General features: G+C 48.5%; 5 protein-coding genes across 5 annotated transcripts; 2 read left to right on the forward strand and 3 right to left on the reverse strand.

Annotated features, from left to right (window-relative positions):
- Window positions 1-132: 132 nt before the first annotated feature.
- J7337_002948 (uncharacterized protein) lies at window positions 133-996 on the forward strand (the record flags this gene model as incomplete). The annotated part of the gene is made up of 1 exon (XM_044820673.1): window positions 133-996. One exon carries the CDS (start codon window positions 133-135, stop codon window positions 994-996), a length of 864 nt encoding a protein of 287 aa, XP_044684973.1.
- Window positions 997-1582: 586 nt separating this feature from the next.
- Window positions 1583-2855, reverse strand: J7337_002949 (uncharacterized protein; the record flags this gene model as incomplete). The annotated part of the gene is made up of 5 exons (XM_044820674.1): window positions 1583-1643; window positions 1679-2291; window positions 2340-2457; window positions 2505-2768; window positions 2820-2855. The coding sequence occupies 5 exons, from the start codon at window positions 2853-2855 to the stop codon at window positions 1583-1585; spliced, it is 1092 nt and encodes a 363-aa protein (XP_044684974.1).
- Window positions 2856-3209: 354 nt separating this feature from the next.
- Window positions 3210-3833, reverse strand: J7337_002950 (uncharacterized protein; the record flags this gene model as incomplete). Its single annotated transcript, XM_044820675.1, has 3 exons — window positions 3210-3285; window positions 3335-3710; window positions 3761-3833. The coding sequence occupies 3 exons, from the start codon at window positions 3831-3833 to the stop codon at window positions 3210-3212; spliced, it is 525 nt and encodes a 174-aa protein (XP_044684975.1).
- A 3017-nt stretch (window positions 3834-6850) lies between these two features.
- Window positions 6851-8079, forward strand: J7337_002951 (uncharacterized protein; the record flags this gene model as incomplete). Its single annotated transcript, XM_044820676.1, has 2 exons — window positions 6851-8016; window positions 8070-8079. The coding sequence occupies 2 exons, from the start codon at window positions 6851-6853 to the stop codon at window positions 8077-8079; spliced, it is 1176 nt and encodes a 391-aa protein (XP_044684976.1).
- Window positions 8080-9995: 1916 nt separating this feature from the next.
- On the reverse strand, window positions 9996-14894 carry J7337_002952 (uncharacterized protein; the record flags this gene model as incomplete). Its single annotated transcript, XM_044820677.1, has 1 exon — window positions 9996-14894. One exon carries the CDS (start codon window positions 14892-14894, stop codon window positions 9996-9998), a length of 4899 nt encoding a protein of 1632 aa, XP_044684977.1.
- Between the last annotated feature and the right edge of the window lie 1906 nt (window positions 14895-16800).

Here is a 16800-nt window from a genome sequence, read left to right on the forward strand (position 1 = left end):
AGTATCATATCCTCTCAGATTTATGTTCCAGAGATTCTTTCAATCCTCCCCCCATTATCCCAACCTCTCAATTTGGCCATCCTTCTGCCTCCCGTCCTCTCCTTCAAGGCGTCACCACATCTTGGACTCATCATGACACCTCCTCCTAAGCCTCCCCGTGTTGAAGTCAACAACCTCTCATACACTTTTCCCGACTACTCGACTGGTGTCAACAACATCACTTTGGATCTCCCTCCGCGGTCTCGTACCCTTCTGATCGGTGCTAATGGAGCTGGTAAGACAACTCTGCTTCGTCTTCTTGCCGGCAAACGTCTTGCGCCCAGTGACACCATCTCTATTTGCGGTGTAGATCCTTTCAAAGAGGGTCTTGAGGGTGTCACTTATCTTGGCCTGGAATGGGTTCTTAACCCCATTGTTCGAACCGACATCGGCGTCAATGAGTTGCTTCGCTCTGTTGGTGGCGATGCATACCCTGATCGACGAGACGAGCTCGTTGCGATGCTTGACGTCGACACTAATTGGCGTATGCATGCTGTTTCAGATGGTGAGCGTCGCCGAGTCCAGCTCGCCATGGGTCTACTGAGGCCGTGGACGGTTCTACTCCTCGATGAGATCACTGTCGACCTCGACGTTCTGAGCCGTGCTGAGTTTCTAGCCTGGCTCAAGCGTGAGACGGAGATTCGAGAATGCACCATCGTCTACGCCACTCATATTCTGGATAACCTTGCCGGTTGGCCGACTCATCTTGCCCATATGCACCTTGGTACTGTCAAGGAGTGGGACGAGGCTGACAAGATGCTCGCCACCATCGATGGTACTGTGGGTGCCTCTGGCAATAGCCGTCTCGGAGAGCTCGTCCTGAGCTGGCTTCGAGAGGACTTGAAGGAGCGAGGGCCACGGAGCAACATGAAACGTGGCCCTGAAGGCAAGACCTACGGGTTTGGAGGCATCCAGATCGGTGGTTATGGCGACGAGTCGAAGCAGCGTGAAGCCTAGACTATTCCATACGGGGGTTCTTACTTCGGAGCATTCTTAACAATCGCCCCGAGTCTCATTTGTTTTCAGGTTGGAGTTCGGAAAGACGGATAGCACTCAACTGCATTGCTCGGCGTAGGTTCACAATAGGGGGGGCGATTTGGTGGCATTGGTCACTCATGCATGGCGTTCAGCTCAAAAGGGAAACAGTTCTCAACCCTGTATTCTGTGGCGTTTGTTCTTTTCAACACTTGATGCATGACGACGGAACGATATGGCACGCTGATCATAATTTAACATATGGCACAAAGGACAAGATAGTAAATTTCTTATCATGCTTCATTGAAATGACTGCGATGTGGTTGGCCTGGAGCTGCCCTCGCCGTCTATTGCTCTCCTCAGAACGGTCATCGTGTTCTTCAAAAGATCTGTAATGCCCCCGAGTTCTCTAGCAGTCAGCGCCTCGAGCACCTTGACCCTATAATCCTGCCACGAGATGCGTAAACCCCCGGAACTTGCCAATTGCCCAAGGCTACTCTGTGTCGGCGGTCCTTCATGCCTGATGCGCAAAGAAGAATCGCTATCAACTTCGGCATCCTCTAGACTTCTAATACATAGTCTGCTTTGTAGGCTCAGGAGCGGGGAGTGTGACAATGAGAAGAGAGATGCTAGAGTTTGAGTTTTGTCCAAAGAAGTCACATACAACGACAGGACAGGCACGAGGCTCCTCGGAATCATACATCCAAGTGCGTTGGGGTCATTGTTAGTAAAAGCCCTGCCACGCCAAAAGCAATTGCACATGTCCATAAGGTAGCCATTGAAAAGGCCGACAAAAGTCCTGTTATATGATGAGGAGTCAATGCGGTTGCTTTTCTCACGATCTGGCCTAGTGAGCATGGCCATCTCGAATCCTTTCTTATAAGAGGCAAGAATAGCACACATACGTGAGACAATGGCCGCAGAACTGCTGAAGAAGAGTATATAGATGAGGGATGAAGGGGGTAGTTCGATGCAAATGTAGTGCTTGAGGACCTGGTGACTAACGAGTCTGGCGTTTTGCTCATAGAAGTCAAGAATTGCAGAACGTGATGAGACAGAAGGACATGTTTGGCAGAGTGTGAGGGCCAGTGGATTAACGTGTCGCACCAAGGCCGTGATAGTAACACTGGCATGGTCTGGTACCGTGTCACTGGATTCAAGCAGGACTGTCCAGTGGTGAAGAAGGTTCTTATACAGAGCGAGAAGCGCTCGCAGAGATTCCGGGGTATTGTCAAGGGTTGCAGCTTCAAGGGGTTGGAAGATGTGTTTGTACAGCTCTGGAGAGCGTTAGCGTAGCGAGGTAGTCTAGAGCGGCTTATACTGACCTTTGAAGTCCTGTACTGGGGAGTAAGATAAGATCTCAAACATGGCATCGCGACGTTTAGAGCCATCCCAAAGCGGAAGAAAGCGTGCAAAGAAGTTGAGTAGGAGAGGAGGGAGATTCTGGACCTATTCAGATTTACCCTTGACCAAGCCAACAAGAAACATACCTTGATAGATACAACATATTCCCGTAGGATGTCCAGCATGTAGAAGAAGGTGTCTTCATCTGCATCACCGTCACGAACATCTTGCAGAACCCCATTGAGCCAGTTAGCCAGTCTCTGTTCAGATTCGCTGTCTGGCCTCAGAAGCATAAGCTTTTGCAACAAAGGATCTGCCAGAACAGCCACTAGTTGATTGGGGAGTTCGAGCTTGTCAAGATTCTTGACAAACCCAGCAACATTCTCGATTTCCTCTAATGTGACCGCATTCTAGCAGCGTTAGTTCTACTCACTCAGCACAGCACGTTGTTGCAGACGAACCTCTGACACATAAGACGTGTGGACTACAGGGATCATTCTGTTTTTAGTGCTCCGCCCTATAGGACGGTGGACACGGAAGCCATCTCGAGGCCGTAATGTGCCTTTTTCTGTTTGATGAAAATGTGCATCCTGGATTTCGTCCAGCCTTGTTCGCCATTGCGGATCGGGGTGCTAACAAAAAATCAGTAAGAGCAGTAGTGAAAATACATGTGAAAAACGAGCCTTGAAGGAGGATGCTTTGCCCCGAACCGCGTCTCCTACAATAACCTCGGGGTAATAGTCTTTGAAAACTCTTAGAAGGCCGATCAAGGACGGATCGTGTCCAGTTTGCCGGGAAAGGCTAAGCCTGCGATTTGTAAACGACTGACCAGGGGTCTTCATCTGCAATACTTACAAGGCCTGTATTCTAAAAGGCTGAACATGTTTGCGTCTGGTAATGAGAGCCAGGAGGTGGCTAAGGTTAGGTCTGGCGAGAGTTAGTGAATTACTCACACGACAAAGAAAGGGAAGCTTACCGAGTGGCTGCAGTATCGAGAAGATTAAACAGAACCGAGTAGGTTTGAGAAAGCGTTTGTGGTGACTCCAAAGTGTGGTGCACCGTAATGAGCCACTTGAGAAGAGCAGCCTGTAGAGTAAGAGATGGCTTGAGGGATCCGTGTCCAAGGCACGAGATGACTTGAAGAACAGACTTTCGAGAGATAGGTGCCACGGGATACAGGTTTCGGATGATAGCAGCTTGGCTTGCTTGGTCAAGGTGATTTGGAGTTGTCACGAGAATGATGAGATCGTCAAGGGTCTCAGGTAAAAGGCCCCATTCATATGAGAGTGAGGTAAGGCTAGCAATAGTAGATTTGACGTTGGTCGCGCGTGTTTTGGCGGGTATTTTGGCTGCTACACGGAATATAAGTCAAAGCCTTTGTACATTGCTCGGGCAGTCTCACATTCAATAACCTCATCCACGAGAAGACGAATCTCCTGGTGACCCGCTGATGCGGGATCTATATCCGTCTCCATATGCTGGCGAACTTTTTGAGTTTGCAGTACTCAGTAGATGTCAGGCAAAGAGACATACATGCGGTCCTCCGGGGCCGAGCGGCAGCCTTGGGTTGAGAGTGAGTGGGACGCCCCCGGAAAACGGAAGACGCGTCGGCCAAGGAGACGCGTTTACGGTTTTCGGGTTTGGAGTGGGTTTCGTTCGGAGCGGGGCATGAAGTTGTAGTGGAGGTCCGCCGGTCCATGTATAGTACGGAGTAGCCAATGGAGGAAAGAAAACTTAGGTTAGGACCTATCCTAAAGGATGAAAAGATTTAGGTAACTTAGCATAAGTTTAGGATAAGCTTAGGCTATCTTGGCTAAATTTAGGACACCTTTGCTAAGTTTAGGATACTTTTAGTAAGGCTGTTTCGATACCCTATGTGGAGGTCTGATATTCTGTTGGTCCCGAGGAGTACCTAGGTACTAATATATGAAGATATACAACGCGGAGGACTGAGCAGACATGAAAAGAGAAGCATGCATAACAAACCTGATCTGGCTAAGGTAGTTGTTTTCATACAGAAATATTGAGGTTGCTGACATGTTGACCTAGAATCTATATGAAACCCAGGTACTTCCTCAAAGTCGTCAAATGGAGGCATATGAACGAAGCTTGTTTCAACCTCAATTCTGAATAATGTGTTCAATGGTTTTCAGGATCTTTTTTCCTCCCTCCTAAATCGGGGTGCATTTTATGCTTGACATGACGGTTCTCGAACACCACGCCTTAGTGCAACGCCTTTATAGGTTCTAACTACTAGGTATTGATATTCATTCTTCACCAGCACCTAGGTACGATGTTGGCATAGACGTGTACCCAGAAATTTAGTATGGCAGATCCACATGTACTTCAGTAAAATAGCTCGATGTTTTATTTTCCTGTTCTATCATTTCATATCTACTAAGCGTATCTCGATATGCATTTTTAGTCATTCGGGTGCACAGTGCTATGACATATCCATGTTCCTATCCCAAGGTACTAAGGTAGGTAGGTACATGTAGAAACTCGCCTGGCCCCCATTTGCCGCGGCATCAGTAACACGGTTACACCAGCCTTGGGCCGTTGAGGTGGCAGACAGCCATCATTGGAATTTGGATCTATCAAGGTATGGTAAATTGAGTTTGCACTGCGTGTGACAGACAGATTTACCTGATTTTTGAAGCTTGCCTACACCCTTACAAGGTAGAAACGGCCCGTCCCTGCCGTAACTTTCATTGACATTGATTGCTCTTGGTCACTCCCGTCTAGCCACTATCTATCTGCCTGTATTTATATTTCCTCCTCTGTTGACATTAAAGTTACGACCTCAACTCATCATTCGAGGTTATTGCTAGATGCTTGGCACAAAAGATCAGGGTTCAGTTGGTCATATCTATTTACTCATTTATTGACTTGTTGTTATGCAACTCCTTTCGATTTCTTACCAGTCTTTCCTCATCCTTGCCTCGACAACCACTACGGCACGATCCAATAGCCTACATCTCCAACCTGGCTGTCAATAGGCCAGCCAAACGATTGCTGACACCAGAAAACAACATCTCCATGGCGGCCATGGCGGTCAGGCTACAGCCCCGGCCTACACGATAACTCCCACATTATCTAGTGCGACAGTCTTGTGCAACCGCCCGCATATCATCTTGGTCTCGTTATTCCCTGATCTAGTCAACGGACCCGACATGTCGACTACCTATCCCAGCAAACCACATCACTCAGGAATGTCCCTAATAAGCCCGAATGAGAATAGAGGGGCTTCACCCTATAGTTTGCTGCCTCTTTTCCAGAGTCAACAAAGACAATGGTCAGCCGGGCTGGAATGGTTGTGTCAAGCCGTATACCAACGACTGACGACGCGATCTCTATGTACACCTCTTACACGCCTTTTTACGTCTTTGCTGCACTGCGCCCGGGTCTCCTTTTATTTTACTTTATTTTATTTTATTTTATTTTATTTTATTTTATTCTCCTTCCTCTTCTCAAAACCGGTTGCCGTGAGCCATGGCAGGCAAACATGTTTTTGGACCTCGTCAGCTCGTGCCGGGGCGTTATCATTTATCCATGCCACTTTGCTGCAAGTAGCACACCCGGTTCTGCCGACGTGCGTCTTTGTGTTACCTTCAGAGTTCAGACAGACAGTCTCTCATGGGCGTCTTCCGCCGTCTTGACGGATCCTCGCCATCGGCAATCCCATTTCGTCGACTTTCTGGAGCTCATCGACGCGGATTGGATGTTCTCTCCGCCTTGACCTCCGACCGGCCTTGGCCGAGGCTCATGTTTTTGATCAGGTAATCCTGACCGATGCCCTTCACATCCTGGCAACTCGACAACTTTGTGTAGCCCTGGCGCTTCGAGGCGGCTGATTGCTCGTACATAGTACAGTACTTTGACTGTATGTATGTACCAATTGGTGTCGCAGCCTTCGTCCCGTCTAACCCCACACTCATTTAAACCCTCCTCCCAGTCCCAGCAGTCTGGATGGTGGACTATCGCAGGACCCTAGCAAACCTGGCGCCCTAAGACCATCGTCGTCACAAAACCCGCATTTATAGATCACTCACTCACTATTGCTGTTGCTGTTGCTGTTGCTGTTGCTTTGCTATTGCTTATTATCCTACCCTTCCAGATTCGAGTTATCAAAGCATATCTATCCTCTTCTCCTCCATCGTGAGCTTCTTATCCACCCAGATGGCCTCGATTCTGAGTTTCCATCATTGAGCCATTCTAGTTACTAAGTTAGTCCAACCTCGCTCGCCGGCCTCCCTATCTGCGGAGCCGCTCACGATAAATTCAACGACTCGGCGCATCTTTCTTCTCCACGCTTGTCAAGCCGTCACCCAATATTGTTTCATACTTACTATTTGGAAGCTTGATTTATGCCCAAGGGGGTTGGGTTCTTGTGGAGACTACGCACTTAACCGAGACGAGTAGCTTCATCGACTGTTCCAAATCAGCCATGTAACTGTATCGTCAGTTTCGATACTACACGCAGTTGAAAATCATGTCAACTATGCAAAGCCAGAGTTCACCGGCTACTTTGCTATGGGATCACCAAGACTTGATTCCTCTCCAAAAGAACCTAGGTGATGAGGATTTGGTCTTGTTATTAACACCTGCTGCCGTCCCTATAGACCAGAGTCTTGCCAATGCAAGTGACCCTTTCGAGCCTCTCGGTAAAGCACTTGCGCGCACACATCCATGGATCCGGCATGTTCCCTACACAAAGGAGCGTGGCATTACCGGCATTCATGTGGCATTCATCAAGAGAGCACGAGTCATTATCTTCGTGCTTACTGGCTTCTCGACTGAGGAAGGTTTATTTCAGCTTGAACTCGCCGAGGTTGCTCGTGAGGTGTGTGAAGAACGCCCCTTAGTGCTTATAGCCTGCTGTGAAGTTTCGGAAAAGGGGGCCCGCGAGTATGGTTTCCCAACCATCATTCGGTGTCCGGGGTACTTTGCGGCAGATTTACAAGCCGTCGCCGTTCTTTTGACAAGTGAACGACCGACAGCAACAGAGGCCACGCCAACGGCCGGTAACTCTCCTCCTCCGCCTACTTGGTCGCTCCTAAAATGGGACTACGACAGGGATCTCCCAGAAACTCACGCTTTATGGGATGCATGTTTGCCTTCCAAGTTCCATCTAGATCGCTCAACTCTTGGGTCTCTCTTAAAACGCGATGGATATGCCATGCATTACATGGTCAGAGAACCCAATCAAGGGCAGGCCATTGGATTTTGTGCAACATTCACAACGTTTACGGATAGCAGTGGCGACCGGCTGATTGGATCAGTAGCTGCTATTATCGTCCACAAAGACTTTCGGGGTCAAGGTGTTGGGCGCTTCCTCCACGACGAAGTTGTGAGCAAACTTAACAAGATTCGAGGTGTCGGAATCATTCAACTTGGAAGCACATTTCCAAGATTGCTTTACGGTCTTCCCGCACCCGAAACCGATACGGAGTGGTTCGAAAAACGAGGTTGGAACATGAAGGAGTCCACACCTGGAAACGGGCGGCGGGTGCTCGACTGGCTCTTGAGATTTGCCGACCATCCAGTTCCTGATCTGGCCTCCGCTGGCTTGACGTTCAGGCCATGCCAGCTAACAGATTACCAGAAGGTTGTCGAGATGGCAAATAAGGAGTCACAGAAGAGATACGGGTTTGGGTGGTACGACCAATACGCCAAAACTATCGATAGTTGCTATATGAATGACATTGTAGTCGGGCTTGAAGGGGAAAATCTGGTTGCTGCGGCAATAACATATTTTCCAAATAATGGCAGCCCTTGCGGCGCAGATATTCCATGGCCCGCCTCAATCGGACAGAGCATCGGAGGAGTTTCATGCATCTGCATCAAAGGTCGGCCACAATCCAAGCCGTGTTCATCTGACATTGACTGACTCTCAGATTAGATGAAGACCCAGATATGGTCAATCGCCGTGACTCTGTGGCTACGAGATTGCTCCTGGCTTGTCGGCAGACTCTGAGTGAGAGAGGAATGGTTGGGATGTTTATTGATGGCAGCAGATCTGACGAAAATGTGCTGCAGTCTTTAGGTCAGTAAGATTCTCAGGACTTTCGCATCTACCAAAAGCTGATAATGAGGCTTGACAGGCTTTTGCAAATGGGCAGAATACAAAGAGCTTTGGCGCAAAGTCTAAGGTAGGAATGAATCTCTATAACACCAGGGGCCACACAATATGAACATGGTCAACAATTTTGCCCAAAACAGCCGGCAAAAGGAAGACGTTTGCTCAACGAATTTTTTATGAACGGAAATCCAAAATACAGCTCCCGAGGACGCGCCTCTTGCAGCTCTATCTTGGGTACCAATCTTTGTTATCTGGCTTTTGCGACGCTTGGCGCAGAGTTACAACTTATATCCTCCCTTTCTACATCATCCAAAGACATCACGATACGATACGATCCAACAGATTACCATGAACAGCAGCATACTGCGCCGGGCGGCGTATTTGACTACCTAAGGTATACCGTGGCGCAAGTTCACTATGCAAGAGCAACTGTTTGCCCTCGTCAGACATTGGTATTAGCCAACAAGTCTCGTTTTAATCCACAACCTATTTTCACGCCTAGGACATTACCGGGTATCTAGCAGAATGAACCGATTCTGGATTGTGCGTTTCTATCAGCGGCTGACGTGCGACAAAAGACTACGATGGATTTTGCCATCCAACTTCGGAGCCCTGCAATAGCGAATTACGAGGTGTGGTCTGCCTGCAGTGCTCCTACTGTCCCTACGTTGCCAACGCAGAATAACCCCTTAATGCATGCATCTCATAAACCCTATTGGCTCTTTCACTCATGTCACTATCCTTAAGCTCTCATTTGCTTACAAGTGAGCCCAACCTCTGATCCTGTGTTACCATCCTCGTATACCGCCCAACCGCTCAGGTTCTTGTGTCAAACAACAGCCAAAGCTTATGAATTACCTACTGCTTTTGGATGAGGTTTTGGCCGCAACTACTACACGCGCCGCACTTGTGTAACGGTGACCTAACTTGCTGCTAGTGGATCAACATGAGCCAGCCCATTTGGGCTTACAAACACCCCAGGCAGTCATGCAAGTAGGCAGATTGTGATAACGAGACACTGCAGTCTACCAAATGATATGGGGTTTTGATAGGCGGGTTTAAGCAGTCTGAGCGTTGGTTACACAACAGCCTCTCAACTACGCAGCGTTGTACGACGGAATATTTTCTATCGGCTGATCAGGTCGAATGAGCTCTGTACGTGATGCGTAAGCCTGCAGGCTTTCAGACAGTGATTTGCTCCATCAGGCAACCACCTTCTTAAGGCGAGGACTATCAAGTAATACTGGCAAGACCATTATATGTCTTTTAGCAGTCTAGTAGTATTCTACTTCGAGCGAGACACAGCTCCAGGGTATATCGAGGTGGGCTGTAAGCAGAAATAGACAGAAAACAGATTTGAAATAGGATAGAACAGACAAACATCAAGTGTGACCTAGAGCAAAAACTTTTGAACCCCCCATGACACCTTATATATAGACAGACGCCTCCAGCCCTTTTTTTTTTTTTTTTTTTTTTTTTTTTTTGAAAAACAGAATGACTTTACTAGAAGGACTCCTTGCTTCACGTTTCCCGCACCCCATTTAATAGCACATTTCTAGGCCCATTTGGAAAAATCGACGGTGTCAGTGTGGGAATCCTGCCCGTGAAATGGACCAATCTCAGTGTCGTTTGTTGTTGTAGATGATGACAACATTGAGGATCGATGTGAGGTCTGCTCACTTGTGCTTGTGAAAAAGGTGGCTACACTTGTGCGGCGTAGACTCGTGAAGCTATCGCGGACGGTGCTGGCTGGTCGCGACGACGACATATCTCCCTGTGGCAGGAGCTGCTGCTGCTGGTGTAACGTAGGCGCGCCTCCAAGAGATGAATTCTGTGAGGCCGATGGTGTTATTTGCCCGGATTTTGAAGGTGTGTATTTCTCCCGAAGCCTTTTGATAGCACGGAGGCGACTTCTCCACGAGCTGACATGCTCACCTCCCTCACGGTTGGCCCAGACGTGAGAGAACACCGAAGCATTAAGAGCCAACAAACGGATCAGACCTGGGAGAGCCTTAAGTGACACAATCTTCATCTCTGAAGCGGGCGAGATCTCTGGGAATCCAGGCTTGCTCAAGACCTGGACGCGATAAAAGGGCTGACTATGTTTGGAAGCGTCTCTAGCCGCAATAAACGAAGCCCTTGATGCTGGTGTAATGACAATATGGACAAAATTGAAGTCGCCCGGAAAAGTATCAAATTTGAAAGGCAGACCCGAATCGTTGAACACAATGTTAACAAAATCATTGCCAATATGGCGTTTCTTCATTGTGCAACGTGGGTCATGTTCCAGGTTCGTAGGCATCTGTGTGGTGACGTGAAACACGATTTCTGTGACACGATCTCGCCAGCAAAAGGTATACTGGCCATCAGAGTCAAATTCGCGATCTAGTCCATGAGTGTTGAACGTCGCCCCCTTGAGCTTGGTCAATGTGCCAAGATTGTTGAGGAACTCCATGTAATCGCTGCTACCAGACACATTCCCAAGAATTTCAACTTCATCAGTCTGTCCCTCTCCGATGTAGATAACACCAACTTTGTGCCCATCAACAGTAGAGCTTCGATCAAAGACTCGAATAGCCCTTTCAACAGCATCATCCTCAGGGAGCGGAATAGGTCGCGCGAGATCATGACCTTGAGGGATGGACGACATCAGTTGTACCATGATGTGACTGGGTAAGATAGTATTCGTTGAGACTTGTCCCTCCCTGCTAATGTCCACGTAATTGGGTGTCTGATGCGGAGGTGGTGGATCAAACGTTTCTCGAATCGTGAAGGCCGAGGTGCCTGAAGGCTGTCTCTTGACAATTTGAGCCCAGCCAGTGGTTGTGGCCTGATTTACGGTGACGATGCTGTAACCAACCAACCATCTCTTCTTTATGATCTCTCCGAATCGATCCGATGTAAAGAGAGGATCTTGGGATGATTCCTCCACGTCAGCGTATGTATACCTTTGCATGAAGTCGATCGAAGTAAGTGCTTGTTCGTTATCTGTGTGCGCATCTTCAATCTCGTTGTATATGTTTCTGACAAGCCAACCAACCAAGGTGGCACGGTCTGGCAGTTTCAACGCAAGGAACCAGAAAAGTATCACATGGTATGCTAATGCATACACGTACTGTGGTAAATCGTCTGTTGCGCTCGGGTGTATGGCATCCGAAAGGTTACCCGTTGAGGTTGCTGGAGTAGACGGTTCGCTGGCATGACTGTTCCTGTTGGAAGCCTTTTTGTCCCTCACAGATTGCAGATAGCGAATGCAAATCCCAAACACAATCTTGTATTCCTCTTCTCTGAAGTTGACATACACGTTGTGTAAACGGCTCAGACAAGCCAGGAACTCGAGGATATGGATGGAGACATGCGGCTGGGTGATGATAGTAGACATTTTGGTCAATAGCTGAACCAGTGACTTGCTTGTTGAGAGTGGCAATTCATGACAGCATATGGACAAGGCATGGATGCAGCATTTTGCACTCCGCTCCCAAGTGGCGATGCCATGTACAAATGTTTTGACTATTTCATCCTCATCGCCCTTTTGAAAGTGATCATGGTAACTGAGAATCATCGTTAAACTGTGGAAGAGACAAATCGCCACATCAGCTCGTCTCAACCCTGAGGCATTTGGAGGCTCTTGGAAGGAGTTGGTTCGGATTTGCTCGCAAATGAGTCTTCGCAGCTCCTGAATCTGGGGAATGGCGTCTCTAAAAATGGCATGGTTGCTGAGTTGTGATGGAAGGTGAACCAGTGCAAAACTGTACACCTCCCAGTCGCAACCGTGCAACAAGCCGAGGACAGCCTCGAGCCAAGCGGCAATATCGAGGGCAGTAGTCTCAATATTCGTTTTGGTCTCTTGGACTTCTTCATCCATCACGAGTTCAGCGGAGCCAGGGCTGTGAGAAACTAGAACTGGGCTAAACACGCCGGTCACGGTGTCAGGTAGAGCCTCTGGGTCCGGAAGGCTCCAAAGCTGATGATAACGAGCTGCACTACCACTACTGCCAAGCAGGCCACTTCCAGCAGCGACACTTGCAGAGCGAACTGGCATGCCTCTTTCATGGCCTTGCCCCTGGCTGAACGAAATGCCGCGAGCAGACCTGGACGACCCACCATGTTCATTTCTTAACAAGCGTATAGACTGTACAGCTTCCTCGGCCTGCTTCTTGGCGTATGTTTCAGGGGTTCGACACAAGGAGGCGGCAACAAAATTAGTCTCAAGTGTCTTTGCGATGAAAATTCGGTTGGCCCAATCAGCACGCAGCCTGAACAAGAGCTTCATAGCGGTCAACCGAGCATCGACCTCGCAGTGACTCGACTTCACAATGTTTATCAGCGCATGATATAGTCTCAAGGATTTCGCACTGTCATAATCCATAGTCTGCACAAATATCTTCACGTAGCCCTTGGCAACCACGTTTGATGGCGACTGTCCTTGTGGCAGATGCTCTTCGGAAGATCCTTGAGCGAACGGACTATGAGATGCTGACGATGGAATCGGTGATTTGAGCTTGTCGCCAATAACAATGCCTCGGAGCGCATTGACGATATAGTCGAATAACTCCATGTCACACGATACTACAACTGAAACCATGAGCGACATGATTCCTTCAAGGACCAGCACATCCGTCTCTTCAGAAACATCCTGAAGGATGCTCTTAGCCAGTTGTGGGATGAAGCTCTCTTCGGGATCATCGCCCACTAGATCCACGACTTCGTAGGCGTCCATGATGGTTTCCAAGGCTCGAAGCCTAATCTGTGAGGACCGATCTCTGTTGCCAAAGAATCCTTTTAGAACCAAAGTTAGATTTTCCTCCCATTGGAGATCTGAAGGTGAACAGCATCTGAACTGCTGAAAGTAATTCAAGACAGACGATGCAGTTTCGTCAGGGAGAAATTGATGGACTTCGGTTAGAAACGAAATAATGGTTGCCCGAGGAATAAACACATCCGATTTTTGGTTAATGAGCACATCAAGCTGCTTGATGAGGATTATAAGTTCTCGGCTCAGAGCTTCCTCAGGCTTCTCGTCCCTGACAGGGCTGCGGTATCCATCAGAGTCGCGCGGCCCAGGTATTGCTCGTTTGGAGCATGTCGCGGCAGCCTCGAGTATTACGGACCAGTCCTCGTCGAGGATTAAGCGATGTATATGACCTTTGCCATCGTCAAATAGAGCATTAAGCAACTGAAGAATAGCTGTCGGAGTTTTGATGGAAGTGCCGGTTTTCGCAACTATGGCAAGACCGTCCGCCAGCAATGCGAAAGGTATCCCCGGATAGCCGTTCTCCGAGCTTTTGGACAGGACCTTTTGCAGTACGGCAAGGGCGCCGCGTATCTCTCGGTTAACATCTTTCTCCTTGGCCCCGTTTGTAGGATTATTTCGTAGAATATCCAATAAAATGCGGATGGTCGCCTGTCCATTATGGCTTCTGAACAGATTTGAGAGCGTATTCCAGGAGTCTTTTTGAAGGCTTCCCACCATACAATAGATAGAGCTAAGCACTTGAACACAGCCTTTGAGCTTATCTTCTGGTATAGACCCAAACGTTACAATTGCATCAATGACCGCTATGCTCGATCTGAGATCCTCTTCCACGCTCGTGCTCATGCAAATTGCCAGTAGTCGATCGATCAATCCTGTCACAGCAGATTCGTCTGCATTGTTGAAGCTGAACTTTATGACGTCGATGAGAAAGTTGAATAGCTGAGCGAGGTTTTTTTCTTCGCCAGAAGCGACAGCACGATTTCGAGCAGCGCCCTTTGAACTCCGAGACGCTTTCCTTCTAGCTGCACGCACCACGTTATAGGATTCCCATAGCCAATTAGTCAAAAGAGGAAGAAGCTCATAATCGAAGCCTGTCAAAATTCGGCCGCGTCGGGTTAGGTCAACAAGAGCAGCCAACTGTAGGTGAAAATCTTCCGAGTTTGCAGGAGCTGACAGGGTTGTGAAATATTCTTGCCGTTCGAGGTCAGAAGAGGCCTCATGCTTCACACATTCCGTAAGGAGCTCCCAGCCAGCTGCCCGCGCTGCTGCAGGTTTTGCGGGATCGATAAGGTCTTTCGCAGCATACCAAATATCCAAGACAGGATTGAGAGGGTACTCGGCAATTGCGTATTTCAACGAGTTGGCGGCAGCAATGCGGTCGTTGGGTGAGCCATTCTTGAGAAGCTCAAAGGACTCCATGTGACCAGAGGACAGCCCATGAGGTGGGTTTGTGGAGACGGCTGGTGCTGGAGCATGGACGAACTCGGCGGTCGGCTGGGCGTTTGCTGAAGAGGGTGATGCTATAGACGGCGAAGATTTGGAGAGCTTAGAACTTGTCAGACCCCGGAGGACATGCGCAAGGCCACCCTGACGGGACGTATCTGGGGATGATGGACCATCTCCTGGCTGCGGTGACATGTGCTCGTGTGAAGTCTCGTTGGAGTCTTGGTGACTAAGTGAGGCTAATCGGCGCAACATGTTAGCAAAGGTACGGAAGCCTGTGCATTGGAAATTGTCATCGGCAAGGCAGAACGAATCAATCGACACAAAACAGACAACATGGGGCGTCAAAAGAGTCGCAACGATAAGGTGATGGGCACCAAGGATATCGGGCAAGTTCAAGAGCTCGACGAAGCGTTTAGACAAAACAAACGAGCTGAATTGTCTTGTGTCGCAAGTACGACAAACGGAACGGCGTCTCGGATGCAGTGGAAAGCAAATTCAAAATGGACAGACGGCGCAAGCGAGTCTCACCGGCGAAACATGTGCTACCTAGGCCTGAAATGGGCCTGTAAGAAGTTGTATGTATACACGGGATAAGGCGTGTTCATTAAATGATCAATGAAGGTTATAGATGATCGGGCTTCGACTGCGAGAATGTGTATCGTGCAGATTCAGTCAGGGACCAGAAGGAATGATGATAATGATAAATGTGACCCAATAACGCGGAGGTGGACGAGGATCCGGGATGGCACCACACGGCGGGCAGATCGGCGGGATGCAAAGGCGAGAAAAAGAGGCCAGGACTCGCAGAAGGACACACTGGCTAGTGCGCGAGGTGCTCGATCACTGACCAGGTTGCTATGATGGATGTATGAAGCGATTTGATTTTATGAGGCTGGAGGGAAGAGAGAATATTGAAGAATGGGAAACGATGTTGGCAGATTACCGTTAATAAGTTGGTAAAGTTTGCGCTTGGTGAATACCACCCACCTAACTCTGGGAAGACGCAATGGCAAGGCAGATCAATGCAGTAGGGTACTTCCCGTAACGTATAATACTGATCGTTTACCCACCCAAGGTACCGGGTAGCTAATGGAAACGCAGCATCCCCTTACTAAGCTTAGCAGATGGCCCCCCTGGTGACAATTGAATGGGTTGTTTCCTGAAGCACACGAACAGCTCAGGGTCTACTATGTACGCCATGCCACCAAGCTGTAGGCGGTAAGGTACCGCATGCCAATCGCGCCAATCTGGAACTGTGAAGGGACCCTGAGTCTGTAGACAATGATATTTTGTTCCTTATTAGTTACAACGTACCTGCAGTATTCTTTGCTACGGTTGTATTAGTGTGGGTTCCGTCGCCGAGTTGGGTGACAGATCATGACGCTGATCTCGTGGCTTAATTTCGTCATTGAGTCGAGCGAATAGTCAATGAGATATACTGTCTTTCTATCGTTTTAGGACAGAACCAGAGTTGTTTTTCACGGATGCAACGAAGGGTCAGTACTTACCTAGCTTCTAGTTCTATTACCAGGCCACACTAGTGTAGAGTAATGCGAACCATAGCCCCCACAACCTATGTTCTTAGTCATTGGATTCCTTAATACTTATTTTTTACAAGTCTCTGGGTCCACGATGAGCTGTATTACTGCTAATACATGGTAGGCATAGTACGGTCAATTTGGTTACTATTATACGCAGTACCTAGCTACGAGGTAGTCCTCAGAAAGAAACTCCTTGACTGCAAAGCGAGGCGACAAAAACGATGAGACTGAGATTTCCCAGATCTGTACTAGGCTTACATTAGTATTTTTGTCATCTAAGACAAAAGCAGAAGCCCTTTGGCCCTTGTACCTTGAGTATTGACCTGGAGCTCTTCTTAGCGTGACTAGCTTCAAAGCCCATTAACTGCAGCTCGACTGCCTGGGCTAGCTGGCCGCTGAAGGCTTCTAAGCCATTTACTGCCAATAGCATCTCGCCAATGGAGACCCAGAAAAAATTAGAGCCGCCCGAGCTTTGATTTGCTTGTCAACCTGAACTTGCAACCTCTCAGCTCTTGTTACTACCTACCTCCAAACTTGTCCTTCCGCATCACCACCGCTCATTTCTTTCTTCTCTTCGTCCTTTACGCTTCCCTCTTAAGAGTCCCCCTATTAATACA

The sequence above is a fragment of the Fusarium musae genome, chromosome 2, assembly GCF_019915245.1.
Source record: "Fusarium musae strain F31 chromosome 2, whole genome shotgun sequence".
In the NCBI taxonomy this organism is placed as follows: domain Eukaryota; kingdom Fungi; phylum Ascomycota; class Sordariomycetes; order Hypocreales; family Nectriaceae; genus Fusarium; species Fusarium musae.